Genomic DNA, 16,053 nt, shown 5'->3' with positions numbered 1-16,053 from the left:
TAGAAGCGTATCTTTTATTTTTCAGAATGAAATGATCTGCTTAATTTGTACATTTTCAATAATCAAAGTTCTGAGATAATCCAACATTAATGCTCTAATACTCATCTAAAGAAAAAAATTAGCCGGGTGTGGTGGCACACTCCTTTAATCCCAGCACTTGGGAGGCAGAGGCAGGCGGATTTCTGAGTTTAAGGCCAGCCTGGTCTACAGCGTGAGTTCCAGGACAGCCAGAGCTACACAGAGAAACCCTGTCTCGAAAAACCAAAAAAAAAAAAAAAAAAAAAAAAAAGAAAAATTCAGCCTAGTAGTCAAATGAACTTTACTCAAATACCTTTTCAGTCAAACTGTTTAAATACAAGTGATGAAAATTTAAAGCCTCTGTTGACTATGTTTTCAGAAGTTTCTAAGATAAGTTCATGCATTATTTACAGATAAGAGTTCCACATGTATTTAATCTTCTAAACTGTTGGCTTTCTCATGTATGACTATGTACACTTATACCAAAGTCAAATAAACGTATTCTGCAATAATCACAGTAATGCTTTAATACACACACAAACGTATTGGCACCTACATAATCTGTTACATAATTCATGGTATGGAATTATAAATCAACCTTTAAATTGGACACAAATTTAATTATACATCTACTAAAATAAACATATATATAAAATGAACATCTTAGTCTCTTAAAATAATACAGACATTAGCTAAGTAGATCACTTCAGGATTTCATAGGAAATGATCTGTTTCCAATGAAGTCCAATCCATTCTTCAAACAGTCACAAAAGGATGCTACTATTTTCAAATCATATTTTTTTTCTTCTGATGGCTTATAGTTATAACAAAAGCAAAATCCAAGCATGTACTCACAGTTTGCATCATACTAGATGATCTGTTTTTTGTTTTTTGGTTTTTTGGTTTTTTTTTTTTTTTTTTTGGTTTTTCGAGACAGGGTTTCTCTGTATAGCCCTTGCTGTCCTGGAACTCACTCTGTAGACCAGGCTGGCCTCGAACTCAGAAATCCACCTGCCTCTGCCTCCCAAGAGCTGGGATTAAAGGTGTGCGCCACCACGCCCAGCTGATCTGTTTTATGTGATATATAAATAAATAAGAGCTGGAGAGATAGCTTAGTGGTTAAGAGCACTGACTACTTTGCCAGAGGACCTGGGTTCAATTCCCAGCACCCACAAAGCAACACACAACTGTCTGTAACTCCAGATTCTAACACCCTCATACAAACACACATGCAGGAAAAACACCATTGCACATAGAAAGTAAATAAGTAAGTAAACAAATAAAGATGCTACTGGTGTTTGACCACAGTTCTCACACGTAGTAATGCTGGAATCTCCCAGAAGACTTGCTGAAATGCAAGCTGCATCACTGGCAAGCCCTCTCAACTCCTTCCTTTCTTTACCTCCCATTGAAACACATGGTTCCCATTTCGCTTATCCAAGTGGGTTGCAAAGGCTGGTACTAGAGACCCATCAATGTAAGCTCTCAGAGTCTGGTGAGCCAATCTGTCTTTGCAATGACTCCTTTATCAGAATCCCCTAAAGGTCACCAAGGCCACCGCAGGTCAGCAACTATAGAACGACCTTCAAGACACATCATGCTAGTTCCATTTCATCAGGACTGAATTCTAACTGACCTAATAGGGTCAAAAATGTTTTCAGTTACATTGTATAAGCAACGTGGGATTTTAGTATTGTTTCTGTAAGTTAATGGCTTTAAAGATTTTTTTTAATTTTAATTTTTTAATTTTAAATTATGCTTTAGATTTAAATTATGCTTCCAGGGTGCCCTTGGAAGCCAAGTGAGGATGTCAGACCCCGTGGAGCTGGAGTGTTTGTAAGCTGCCTGATGTGGGTGATGGGAACCAAACCCTATTTGAGCAGCAAGAGGTCTTAACTACTGAACCACCTCTCCACCCTAAAGCTAATACTTTTAACTCATGATGAGAAATATTTCTAATTTCCAAAGCAACCCTAAAATGTAAAATTTTGAATGTAAATAAAGCAAAAGGGAAGTGAATGCAAATAAGCGAAGGATGTACTTTTAAGACTTAAAGGGAGTTCCTGGACTGTTACCTAATGAATGGCACCCGTAGGTCATTCATAGAATGAAGAGGCGCAAACTTTCCGTACTCATCCCACCACGTGTGAGCCAGGGCCTGGAAGTTTTTGACCTCCCTGCTGTCAACTGTTGTTTGTGAAGTACTGTACAATCTCTTCCAAGGGGTCCTAAGGGATGAAAACAAAGAACCAAGCATTATCATTGTTCTAAAAATGCATTCCCAGAATATATTACATAGAAAGATTCTAATTTATTAGATTCTAAACATATAGATGGCTCAATTTTGATACTTTAAGATTACCATCACATGCCCATATATGTTCACAAACTTTTGAGGACCAAGCCTGCTGTTCTGGGTCACACTTAAGACAATAACAATAATAACAACAACAAGAGCTATCACTTGTTGAATACTTACTAAATGCTGGGTACTAGCTAAGAAACACGTTATTTTTAGACTATAATACTATTACTTCATTTTGTGGCTGAGAAAAGTTCAGAGAACTCGGGAAAGTGGTTAAGCACCAGAGAGCCTACCATTCTCCCTCTGCCTCCATTTCCACGGCTCTCATCAAACTCTACCATCCCCTCCCTGACTACGGTCTTACTCTTCTAACGAGTCTGCTGCTCCATACATCACCACCTTCTAATGTGATTTCCATGATAAACAAAAGAGACGTTATTCTGAAGTAAAAAAAAATCTAGTTAATTTGTTTCTCACATAAAATGCTTTCAAGGATTCCAGTGTCATTAGAGAAAAGACTAAAATCCTTGGAATGACAGAAAGCTCAGAATTATGGAGTCCCCAGCTTCCTTCCTTTTTTGTCTTTCTTTTATTGGATATTTTTTTTACTTACATTTCAAATGTTATCCCCTTTCCAGGTCTCCCTTCTGGAAACTCCCTATCCCACCCCCCTCCCCCTACCTCTATGAGGGAGCTCCCCCCAACCCCCCCACCCCCCTACCCCCGCCTTCCCACCCTGGCATTCCCTTACACTGGGGCATAAAACCCTCTCAGGCCCAAGGGCCACTCCTCCTACTGATAACCAACAAGGCCCCTTTCTGCCATGTGAACTCTTTGGTTGGTGGTCCAATCCCCAGGAGCTCCAGTGGTCCGTTGACACTGTTGCTTCCCCTATGGGGCTGCAAACCCCTTCAGCTCCTTCAGTCCCTTCTCCAACCCCTCCATCGGGGACCAAGTGCTCAGTTCAATGGTTGGCAGCGAGCATCTGCCTGTGTATTTGTCAGGCACTGGCAGAGCCTCTCAGGAGTCAGCTATATCAGGCTCCTTTCAGCAAGCACTTCCTGGCATCAGCAATAGTGTCTGGGTTTGGCAACTGTATGGATCCCTAGGTGGGGCAGTCTCTGAATGGCCTTTCCTTCAGTCTCTGATCCACACTTTGTCTCCATATTTCCTTCTGTGAGTATTTCGTTCCCCCTTCTAAGAAGGACTGGAGCACCCAGCTTCCTTCTTTCTCAAACTCATTTCCTCCTGATCTTCCCCCATTAGTCATATTGCCTGTGAATTGGCTACAATCACTCTTTCTTCCCGCACCTTGTGTATATTGTTTCTTCTTCAAGACCATTTTCCCTACAGCCCTTTCTTTCCTCTACTAAGCACCTAAGTCTCTCATCCCTCAAGTCTTATTTTAAATAAAATGTTATCACAAAACTCTTCCTTGGTGCTCAAATGTTGGTCACATTCTCCTGTTTTATCTCCTGCATCACTCTGTGCTTATCCCTGGGCTGTACAGTCATCTGTCTGTCAGTCATCTGACGTCTGTTACTCCCTAGCATACCTACTATAAAGGGAAGGCAGGGACTGATCTTGAATATCATTTATTTCCAGTGACTAGAACAGTTCCTAGAGCATCGTTCTTCAGGAGATAATTGTCAAATAGATAATTTGAAGAAAAGGGATAAGAAAAACATATAATTTGTTTTCAGTTTTTTAATCCCATGAGAAGGGGAAGCAAAACAAAACTAGGCACAACACTGAAGCACATGTTAGTGCAATGCAGAACAACTCCAAAGTTCTGCTCAGCAGAAGATAATTAGACTGTTAAGTCATAAAAAATAATACCACTCAAATGTTTGCTGTTTCTCTTGAATACATTTAGAGAGCACATTCTGCAGTCATTAGTCTCTCTTTTTTTTTAATTTAAATTCATGTATCATGTGCCAGTGAAATGGTTCAGTGTGTAGGTACTTGCTACCAAGTCTGACAACCTGCTTTTGATCCTTGGGACCCATATGGTTGAAGGAGACAACAGATGCCTGCAAGTTATTCTCTGACCTCCACAAAGGGGTTTGGTATCCATGACTCACCTCCCTACACACACACACACACACACACACACACACACACACACACACACACACACCAAACAAGCAAACAAACAATTGTAATTTTAAAAAATTTAAATTCAAGTATCACTTTCCTAATTTTTTTTAGGAATATGGGTGGAATGACAAATAGAAATCCTTGGCAATGGTTAAGGCAAAACTTCAGTAATCAGGATGAACTTAAAAAAGATAACAAGAGGTAAGGAGTTGCTATTTTGACTAAGAATAGTTTTACCCACACCCAATCTCAACGGTGATCATTTCTCAGACACAAGGGTGGTCTATACAGGTGTGCATTGAGGAAGTAGAGTCAATTTTAACCAGTACTGGGAAGTATCTTTCATAAGATTAGAAACCAATTTATAAAGCCTAAACATGTAATTTGATGACTTAATCTTTTTTTTTAAGATTTATTTATTTATTATATGTAAGTACACTGTAGCTGTCTTCAGACACACCAGAAGAGGGCGTCAGATCTCATTATGGATGATTGTGAGCCACCATGTGGTTGCTGGGATTTGAACTCCGGACCTTTGGAAGAGCAGTCGGGTGCTCTTACCCACTGAGCCATCTCACCAGCCTGACTTAATCTTACTACCTAGCATTACACAGACTTAGCATTATAACCATCTTAGCGTGTTTGTGTTGGTTTTATCACAAGGGAATTATGAAGAAATAAAATAATCTCCACGTCTTCAATACAGCCTTTTATCTCTTCTTTAGTGATAGAAATGGGGTGGGGAGTTGTGGTTTGAATAGAAATGGCCCCCATAGATTTTTGTGCTTGAATACTTGGTCCATCCAGGATAGCACTGTTTGGCGGTGTGGCCTTGTTGGAGGAAGTATATTACCAGAGGGTAGGCTTTGAGGACTCAGTAGCTCAAGACAGTTCAGTTCCTGCTGCCTGCCTATCCAGATGTAGACCTCTCAGCTCCTTTCCCAGTACCATGTTGCCTGCATGCTGCCATGCTTTCCACCATGGTGACAATGAACTAAACCTCTGAACCTGTCAGCCAGCCCCAGTTAACTGGTGTCCTTTATAAGACTTGCCATGGTAATGGTGTCTCTTCACAGCAATAGAACACTAGTAATAAGGGTTATTAAGGGAAACAAGGCACTCTCCAGGGTGGAAGGAGGCTGGTGAACCTGAAAGAAATGTGTCTAATTTTCATTAAAAATAATAATTGTCTCTGAACGTAAATAAATACCATTCATGGCTAATGTACTATATTTCCCTTCTAACTTTTAGGTGACCTTGAAGCTTTCCAACCCTAAAAATTATTAAAAAATAATTATTTAAAATTATTTAAACAAGTAAAAGCGACTTAAATTAGACCACATAAGCTTTAACATACTGGCAAAGGTTATTAAACAAAATCAAAACTAAACTGCTGTTACACAAAATATGTAAATCTCTACTAGAATAATTGACAGACTCACCTGTAAGTTTTTACTCTGCTCAAACAGGAGAGAGCCATCCTGTAGGATCTAAAGCACATGGTCCCGTGTTCACCGAGTTCCCACGGCTTAATCTGTAGATTCCTAGTGAGCTGCGTCCCTGAGTAAGCTGAAAACAAAGGTTAAAAGCAGAGAGGAGCATGTGAGTCCTGATACCAACACAGTTGAAGAATTTTTATGATATTCTCATGGTGTATTGCAAATGATAAGCAAAGGAGTTTCTTTGGGATAACAAAGGCATTAATTTGGAATTTAATTAAAAAATAAAATAAAGGTTTTACTTTTTTCCATCTAAAAATTAAAATTATCAAAATTAAGTAGTGAATATGTAAAATCTGTCACTCTGTGGAGTGTGTGAGTGTGTGCAAGTGCCTGTGGAGGCCAGAAAAGAATGCTAGATCCCATGGAGCTGGAGCTACAGGCACTTTCAAGCCATCTGACATGGGTCTTGGGAACTAAACTAGTCCTCTCCAAAACCAGCAAATGCTCTCACTCAATGAGCCATCTCTCCAGCTTGTACAACTAGTTTTTACATCTGCACTAGGTTGCATTTAAAAAAAATTGTAAAATATATTCAAAATAGAAACTATTTTATCTTTTACATTAAATTATTAATTTCTAGGTTGTCAAAACTAGTTCAGATTCTTAAGATATGCTTTTGACAGATGAACAAAAGTCATTGTATGTGTGTGTGTTATTGGTAGATGGGCAGACAACCAGACATATAATTATATCCTAAAGTAAAAATGTATAGTCTCTATGTCCACATTTACATAGACTACTTAGAAGGTTATTCAAATTATTGTGCAATTAATATTTAGATAAAGTATCCTAGAGATGAAAATGATATTAATCATGACAAAAGGAGAATCCACTAAGAAGAGCAATCCTAAATGTATATTACTAAACAGCGCAATTTCAAAACAAATAAAGCAAATGTGACAGAACTAAAATGAGAAAAAGCAAACCCACAGCTATAGTGGAAGGCCAACACTCCTCAGTAAATGGAACAAGTACCAGAAAAAAAATCAGCAAGGATTCAAACTGAACATTGTTAAGCAATACAGATAAATGAATTTGTGAAACACTTCACCCAAACTGCAACAGAATCTATGTTCTCTCAAGCATTCATCGACTATTCAAAGAGACAGACGGAATAATTATTGTTTAGCCTCTAAAGGAACTAAATTCATAGATCCAAGTCTTCTAAAACTGAGCAGGTTCTGATAGTTCCACTAGAGAATCTCTGCAAGAACAGCAAGTGCTCTTAACCACTGAGGCCTCTCTTCAACTCCAAAGGAATCTTAGGTCTGAGCAAAGCTCCTGGAAGAACCAACAAACAACGCACCCAGTCTCTCCTGTAGAGCACAGCAGGGGTGACAGTGAGTCCTGACAGAATGGTAGACCGCCTACCCCAGCACTTAGGGCGCTGAGGAGACTGCAAGCTGGTGCTCAGCCTCTGCTGCACAGCGACCCTATCTTGTTTTGTTTCATTTTGTTTTTCTTGTCTTATTGAGGTTTGTATTTGTTTTGATTTTTATTATTTATTATTTATTTATTTATTTATTTATTTATTTATTTATTTATTTATTTGAGAGAGAGAAAGAATATGAAGTAGTGAGGTGGGGGCAATATCAGAGCAGTTGGGGGAAGGGAATATGGTCAAATATATGAAAAAATTAAGGAGAGAGAGAGAGAGAGAGAGAGAGAGAGAGAGAGAAAGAGAGAAAGAGAGAGAGAGAGAAAAGAAACAATAAAGGAAGACAAGCCCTAACAACAATGCAGGATACTTCACAACTAATTTTACAAAGCTAGAAGCACTCTAAGAACCAAAGACGTTTACAGATAAATTTGTCTAAAGAGCAAACTTACAAATCTCAATGAATACTAGCAAATAAAATCATATTATATACAAAAGTACAGTCACACAATCATAGTGGCTGAGGCAGATGAAGCAGTTTACACCTATCTATGATGAACACTCAACAAATGCAAGGAAACATTTTACAAAGCATCTATTTTTATTGTTCTATAGTCCTAGAGTTTGCATTTAACTTAAATGATAAAAGAAAAAGGTGGTACCCACATCAGGAGCAAGATCTTAGCCATGGCAATAAGACAAGAAAAAAAAGCAAAACACATACATGATGGAAAGAAAGTTAAGTGTTCCTATTGTTTATGTACAACACCCCAAGGAATCTTAAATTCAGTTTTTAGTATTTATTTATGTTTGTCTTATGCATGTGAGTGTTTTACCTGTATGTAAGTGTACTCTCTGTATATGGTATATATGGAGACCAGAAGAAAATGTCCGATACCCTGGAACTGGAGTTCAGACATGGTGAGCAGCTATGGGTTTTGGGAACTGAAACCAGGTCCTCAGCAAGAGTGACAGTACCCTTAACTGCTGAGATTGTTTTAGCCCCCAAGGAGCTCTCACATTGAAATTAAAACTCTTGAAATTAAAAATTTGAGTTCAACAACCTGAAATAATACTAGGAAAAAAAAATAGCAAATTGTAACTTCAGAAAAGCAAGATAGCTTAGCAGGTAAAGATGTTTGCTATCAAGCCTGCTGACCTGATTCCATCCTTGGAACCCATATGGTGGAAAGAAAGAATGAATTCCCACAGGTGCCCTCTGACCTTGACAAGTCTGCTGTGGTGTGCACTAACTCCACCCCTACATACACAAAATAAAATGTGAAAAATAAAAAACAAACCCACTGATATTCATACAAGCAATTGTACTCAGTAGGTCTCACACAGAGAAAGAGCTAACAGTAGATAGGGGCTTGTTGAAAAGAAAGGATTCTTTAGGAATGGAAGGAGGTTACACAAGAGGTAAGTATGATCACTGTATGTGCATGCATGTGTGTGTGTGTAATTGTAAAAGAATAAAACAGATGTTCAATATTAATAAAAACTAGGATTGAAACAAATAAAAGCCATAGGGAGAAACACACACCTATCAAAATGTCTAAAATTTAAAAATACTGATATCACCAAATGTAGAGCAGGAATGAAGCAACTGTATCTTTTATATAAATATTAAATGGATGGATAGGTAGATAGATAGGTAGATAGATAGATAAGATAGATAGATAGATAGATAGATAGATAGATAGATAGATAGATAGATAGATAGATAGATAGACAGACAGACAGACAGACAGACAGACAGATAGATAGATAGATAGATAGATAGCATAAGTGTATAGCCACTCTGGTAGCAGCTCCCAACAAAGTAAAGAACATACACTTAATATTTAAAGCAGGTAAGGAAGAGGCAGAAAGTCCCACTCTCAGGCTAGCAGCCTCAAATCTCACTGCAGGCTGCAGTGAGGTGGTGATTCCTCTGAGGCACAGTTCAGTGGCACCAAAGCAAAATCCCAATTTGTCACCCTATATCACTCAGAGGGCAGCAGCTAGGTGCCATCTTGAGAAAAACTATTGGTAAAAACAGAGCCACCTCAAAAACCATATCATGGAATAGCCACCATCTGAGGAACCCCAATTTAGCCTGCCATAGCTCCTGGATAAAGGATGGTCTAGAGGCAGCTATAAGAAGCAGAAGGACCAAATGAGCCAAAAGGTCAAGGGGGCAGAAGGCTAGTTCAGTGTGGGAAGTGCATAAGGCAAGCTAGCCCCATTCTTGGGTCAGAACCAGATTTCAAACCTGGACTTTGATAGGTCTGGTACTAAAGTCAATGGGTAGATAGAATGTTGAGATGCCTCTCAGTCCTTCACTGCTCAAGTCCACAAACTCTGAAGTTCTAGCAGGACACACCATACCCACAATGACATCCTTCCAGCAGGGTGCTTAATACTCACTCAGGAGGCCTTGAAGTAGGGCAACAAGTTCTCTGCTTGTATTCATCCCAGTGCTGCGGTCACCTCCCAACTCACTTGGGAGATAGCCCTCAACTAAAACAACTGCCCTATGTTGTGCTTGCTATCTGGGAATGTTCTACCTGGGGAGTGTGAGATCTGTCCTGCCTACACAATGCTAAGCTAATTGTTGCAAGCAGAGGCTTTGGCACACAAAGAAGGAAAACACCTATTATGAAGACTACTCTGAAACACACTGGATACTATCATTTAGCAGCAGAATAACTGAAAGGCAAGCTTTCAACTGGCCCTCCTCCTCTATGCACAGGACTAGGAGCCTCCAATGTTTGAGGAACTAGAAGAAATCTCTCTTTTTTCCTCTCTTTTCTCCTCTCTTCTTCTCCTTCCTCTCCTCTCCTCCCCTCCCCTCCCCTCCTCTCCTCTTCTCTCTCTCTCTCCCCCTCCCTCCCCCCCCTCTGTGCACACAGATACACACACACACACACACACACACACACACACACACACTCTCTCTCTCTCTCCTGGAAGTTGGTTCTCTCTTTCCACGTGTGGGTTCCAGAAACCTACACTGATCAGGCTTGGCTTGTCAGGTCTGGTATCCAGAGCCATCTTACTGTACCTCAATCATCTTGTTCTTCTATTTATTTGTTCACATGTATGTTTTGCCTGTTTGCCTGTTTGAATGTATGAACTGAAAGATCCTGACAGAATGTAAAAGGGCACAGAAGCCCTGAAATTGGCAAGATAGACGTCAGTGTTAGCAGAACTAGCTTCACTGATTTAGAAAAATAGAGGTGCACAATGCTCTGGCCACTCCTAGAACCTGTGTGTCTGCCAATGTTCTGACCAAGTGTGTGCCCATTGCTGCACCTTCATTAGACTCTTTCCTTATACCCCTCCCATACCCATTTCTTGAGAATAGACATTGTTTAGATCTGGAAATCCCCTACTCCCCCCTTCTTCTTTCTTCCCTCCCCCCCCGAGGGCCTATAAAAACTGGGTCCTCTTTCCCCTCGAGGTGGACTCCTCTACCCCTGCGTGGGATGTGAGTTGTCCCCAGAGCTCTGGCTTTCCCCGAATAAAGCCTCATGTGGTTTGCAACAAGCTTGGTCTATCGCGAGTTCTTGGGTGTCCGCTATTGTCCTGAGGCCTGAGCGAGGGGCTCCTTTCAGAGTCTTTCATTTGGGGGCTCGTCCAGGATTGGCGTGACCACCCACGTCTCCGAAGACCCACTTGGAGGTGAAATTTTTTGTCCAAAAATATTTCTGTGAGCCGATGAGGTTCAGTGCTGAAATTTGCAGCTGCTACGTTTTGTGAGAAGTGGAGACCTTTGCCTCGGGATGAGGCACTGAGTGTGAACAGCAGACGTGCTGGAATCACCAGCTGCTGCTCGCTCTGGGGGACGCCCTGAGCGAGGGGAAGGACTCCAGGAGTCCGTGTGGGGTGAGAAGTGAAGAGTTGGTAGTCTTCCTGGATTGGAAAGACTTAAGCACTTCCCTGACTTTTTTGCATTTCTGAGTTGGTTTGTCTGTTAGAAGATGGGCATTTGTCAGTGTATGTTTGTTTTTTGTGTCTGTTTTCAGGCATTTGTCAGTGTGTGTTTGTTTTTTGTGTCTGTTTTCAGGTATTTGTCAGTGTGTGTGTGTTTTGTGTCTGTTTTCCGTGATATTGGACGGACTGTAATGACCCCCACTAAGTTTGACTTTAGACCACTGGATTGAAGTTAGATCAAGGGCCCATAATCTTTTAGTAGAAATTAAGAAAGGACCTTGGCAGACTTTCTGCGCCTCTGAGTGGCCGACTTTTAAGTAAAATGGTCACTGGAGGGGACTTTTGGTTTACTCTTATCTTTGAAGTTAAAGCCATTGTTTTTCAGAGCGGACCTGGGTCCCACCAGGATCAACAACCTTACCTCATTCAGAATTCACGGCCATAAATCAAACCATGAATTCCCCGTGCCTCTCAGAGATGCTTTCTTTTGCCTGAAGTTACATCCCTCCAGCCAGCCCATATTGGCCTTTGAGTGGAGAGATCTTGACACTGGACAAACGGGACAATTGACCTGGACACGGTTACTCCAGGGGTTCAAAAACTCCCCCACCCTTTTTGATGAGGCTCTACATCGAGATTTAGCCTCCTTCCGAGCTGAAAACTCCCAGGTAACTCTGCTTCAATGTGTTGATGACTTGCTCCTTGCTGCAACCACGGAGAGAGAATGCTGGCAGGGGACCAAGAGATTGCTAGCAGAACTGGGTGAGTTGGGTTACCGGGCCTCTGCTAAAAAAGCCCAGCTATGTCAGATGGAAGTGGTCTACTTGGGATATAACCTCTGGGATGAAAAATGGTGGCTGACAGAGGCTAGAAAAAGGACTGTGACTCAAATACCAACACCAGCTACTCCAAGACAGGTGAGAGAATTCTTGGGCACTGCTGGGTTCTGCAGACTTTGGATACCTGGGTTTGCAATACTGGCTGCACCCCTGTATCCCCTGACCAAGGAAAGTGTGGAATTCAGATGGACATCAGAACATCAGAAAGCCTTTGAAAATATTAAGGAGGCCCTGCTGACTGCTCGAGCCTTGGCATTGCCAGATCTAACCAAGCCCTTCATCCTCTATGTTGATGAGAGGGTGGGGGTGGCCAGAGGAGTTCTTACTCAGGCTCTAGGGCCATAGAAGAGGCCAGTGGCATATTTGTCTAAGAAGCTGGACCCAGTGGCCAGCAGATGGCCCACATGTTTAAAGGCCGTTGCTGCAGTAGCCCTACTCATTAAGGATGCTGACAAATTAACTCTGGGACAGCAAATAATTGTGGTAGCCCCCCACTCTCTTAAAAGCATTATCTGCCAGCCCCCAGACCGATAGATGACAAATGCCCGGATGACTCACTACCAGAGTCTGCTGCTGACTGAATGGGTCGTGTTTGCTCCTCCTGCTATTCTCAACCCTGCCTCCAAAGTGATCTCCTAGTAGAAGGTAAGAAGATGGCAGCTTTCCAAAACTCCCAAGCACAGCATCTAACTTTTCATCAGTCTTTCTCCTTAGAACTCCAGCTGACGCAAAGCCTGCCACATTCACGTTCAGGGAACTGGCACAGGACTGGTTCGCTGAACATGAGTACTGAGCTGCCTTTCTCTTTCCTTCATCTCCTGCTTGCTTCAGCATTTTACAAACACGACTTCGATGCCAGACTAGATCCCTCAGGGCTGCCAAGGCCTATCCTACCAGATCAGGCTAGATCCCTCAGGGCTGCCAAGGCCTATCCTACTAGATCAGGCTAGATCACTCAGGGCTGCCAAGGCCTATCCTACCAGATCAGGCTAGATCCCTCAGGGCTGCCAAGGCCTATCCTACTAGATCAGGCTAGATCACTCAGGGCTGCCAAGGCCTATCCTACTAGATCAGGCTAGATCACTCAGGGCTGCCAAGGCCTATCCTACTAGATCAGGCTAGATCACTCAGGGCTGCCAAAGCCTGTCCTACTTTGTAGGGATCACAGGACTCAGCAAAGCCACTAAACCCCTATTGAGTCAACTTCTTTCTAAACTTCCCTGTGGACATAGTTCTGTGTGGCCTGAAGAATTGGACATCAATACACTTCTCTTCTTCTAATTTCCCCAGTAATGCATGTCTTTCCTATACTGTCCTGGTCCTGGTCTTCATGGAGATCTTAACAAGTATTCCTAACGGTTTGTAATAAGTCTGTCTACCAGGAACTGACTTTTCTCATTCTGCCTCAGGCTATATAGCCTTTGTCTAAAGAGTGGTGAATACTTTTAGTTTCTTTGCCTCTACAGCACTCACACTAAACCCACACATCCTCATGCTGCTGTTATGACTGTGGCAGGGTCTTTCACTGCTTGTTTTAAAGTCTTTTTCCAGAGCTCGGTCAGTATGGTGGCACATGCCTTTAATCCCAGTACTAGATAGGCAGAGGGAAATAAATCTCTGTGAGTATAAGATCACTCTGGTCTACATAGTGAATTCCAGGATACCCAAAACTACATAGTGAGACTATGACTTGAACAAACAAATGAACAAAATATTTTCCAAGCCAAGCAGTTGAGAGCAGAATATTCACTTGTATGGTCTCCTGCATCCAGCCATTCCTAAGAATGCTCTATCTGCATGCTCTATCATGGGCTTTTGTGTCTTTCTCTTATTAAAGACTGGAATCAAGGGCTATCTTGATAGTTCTAATCTCTCTTACTATGTGACTCTTTCCAGGGGTTCCAGCTTTTGAGATCTTTAGCACATATCTTGCCAACTGTGAGAAACAACGTGCCAACACCTTCAGCCCTCTTTTTTCCACTTTCCTTTCCAAATCCGCGACTGATTCAGAGGCTAGACCCAGCATGTTTGAGGGTTTGTTTGCTTGGTTTTTAAAAGAAAATTGTAATTCCTCCCTTACTCCCACGAGTTCTTTCTGGAAGATACCTGAGCCGCATATGCATGTTGTATTGCCCCAAACAAAGGCCAAAGCCATAACTGCTTAAGATCACAACCTATACATCCCACTTCGGGGACTAGTAAACATTCTTTAACCCACCAGCTGTTTAGGGGGCTGTAGTGACAATTTGGGAATCTTGGTGTCTTTCAAAAAAAACCCACAAAAATGTTATAAGAATATGTTTGCATTTTAATCCCACGTGTGGAGATGTGGGACTATGATTTGCCTTAAGCTCTAGCAGAGGTATGATTTTGACAGAGGCAGATAGTTTCTGTGATTGTGTGACGTTTGGAATTCTGGGAACTTATCAGAGAGTATATAAATGCTAGGACCTGGGCCCCAAGAGGATGAGTTGGTGGTTGTTGGTCATTTATAAAGGTTGGTTGTGGTTTGTTAGTAGCTGCAGTCAAAGAAGAAACAAAAGAAAAGAAATTAGGTTCAGCGATTTTCCTAATTCCTCTTTCTCCTCTAACCTTGTATCTCTCCTACCTAGTGTTAGGGTATGAAACCAGGGGAATAAAGGTGGGAAAAAAGAAGACTCCACAAAGCAACAAAGACTAGCTACAGGGGACATTCCCATAACCCAAGAGGTAGAAACCAAGAAGACATGCCATCCTACCAAGATGTCCATCCAGGAATTCCCCACAAAGATGCTCCACTCCCAGACAGCTCAGCCTTGGTCACATGTTCTGTCACCTATCGCATGGGGCCTGTAACCACCACTACAGTAAGGAGGTGCACTACTTTATGGGGATAGCTAGCCTTACCGGGATTTCTCCCATAGGTTCCTCACCCTTACACAGATCATATTCAGTTGCATGTCTCAGCATTCATTGCAGGGGCCATGCAGCCAATCCTATCCAATTCATCCTTGGTTCTCTTGGTCCCTACTTGGGTGCCATGTGTTATGGGAGACTTTTCTTGGTGAGATCCATCTATATACTTAAGATACGGAGCCAACTACAAACCAAAGTAACTATTCTCCCCAAAGTCCAACTGGCAAATTAATGAGTTAATCGGCACGAGTTATAAGGGTTACTTACAGGAGCAGGAGCCACTAAAGGGGAGCTATAACCTCAGAGAGGGGCCTCTGTGACTCTGGTTCCTTTCAGCTTTCCTGGCTTGTGAGAATTGTGTACCTCCAGAATCTTATGACTCTCCCCTCCCTCACCCCTGCAAGGAATGTTTCAATTCAGAAGAAATTATTATATAACATTAAAACCATTTTTGTGTGTATGCACCTGTGTGTGGTGTATGATGCTATACTTGGATGTCTGTTGTATGCAGTATGTGTCTATGCACATATGTGTGTGTATATTTGTGTGCATGTGGAGGCCAGTGGTTGACTTTGGATGCCTTTCTCAATCACTCTTTTTTTTTGTTTTTGGTTTTCTTTTTTTTGGTTTTTTGAGACAGGGTTTCTCTGTGTAGCCCTGTCCTGGAACTCACTCTGTAGCCTAGGCTAGCCGCGAACTCAGAAATCCGCCTGCCTCTGCCTCCCAACACTCTTACTTTTTAAGACGAAGTCTCTAACTGAACCTGGAACTCATTCATTCAGCTAGGATGACTGGCCAGTAAGCTGCAGGGATCCGCCCCACCTGCCACTGCAGGAGTCACAGATAAGCCACTGCAACAAGCCTTTAGATGGGTTCTGGATCTATGCTTAGCTCCCCTGCTTGAGGGGCAGGTGCTGTACTGACTGAGCCACCTTCCCAGTTCTGGCTTTTAAAAAACAAACATATATATAGTCCCCTGACGTTTATGTACATTTGAATGCTTTCACCTGGTCCCCTTTTTCTTCTTTCATTTTTTCTATTGTTTTGCCCTTCTTCTTTAGCAACCCTGACATTCAACACCTCCTTTATCCTTTT

General features: G+C 41.8%; 1 protein-coding gene across 2 annotated transcripts in view; it reads right to left on the bottom strand.

The window, feature by feature from the left end:
- Positions 1-16,053, bottom strand: part of Coq3 (coenzyme Q3 methyltransferase) — a 32,518-nt gene that overhangs the window by 13,363 nt on the left and 3,102 nt on the right. For both annotated transcript variants that reach the window (NM_172687.2, NM_001356348.1), the window contains exons 2-3: positions 5,866-5,992; positions 2,094-2,246 (exon numbers count right to left, since the gene is read on the bottom strand). In NM_172687.2, the coding sequence (NP_766275.1) occupies positions 2,094-2,246; positions 5,866-5,992 (280 nt within the window). The remainder of the gene's footprint in view (positions 1-2,093; positions 2,247-5,865; positions 5,993-16,053) is intronic.

This window comes from Mus musculus, chromosome 4 (genome assembly GCF_000001635.26).
Source record: "Mus musculus strain C57BL/6J chromosome 4, GRCm38.p6 C57BL/6J".
NCBI lineage: Eukaryota > Metazoa > Chordata > Mammalia > Rodentia > Muridae > Mus > Mus musculus.
Note: the sequence above shows the minus strand (reverse complement) of the source record. Positions and strands in the feature narration are given on the sequence as shown.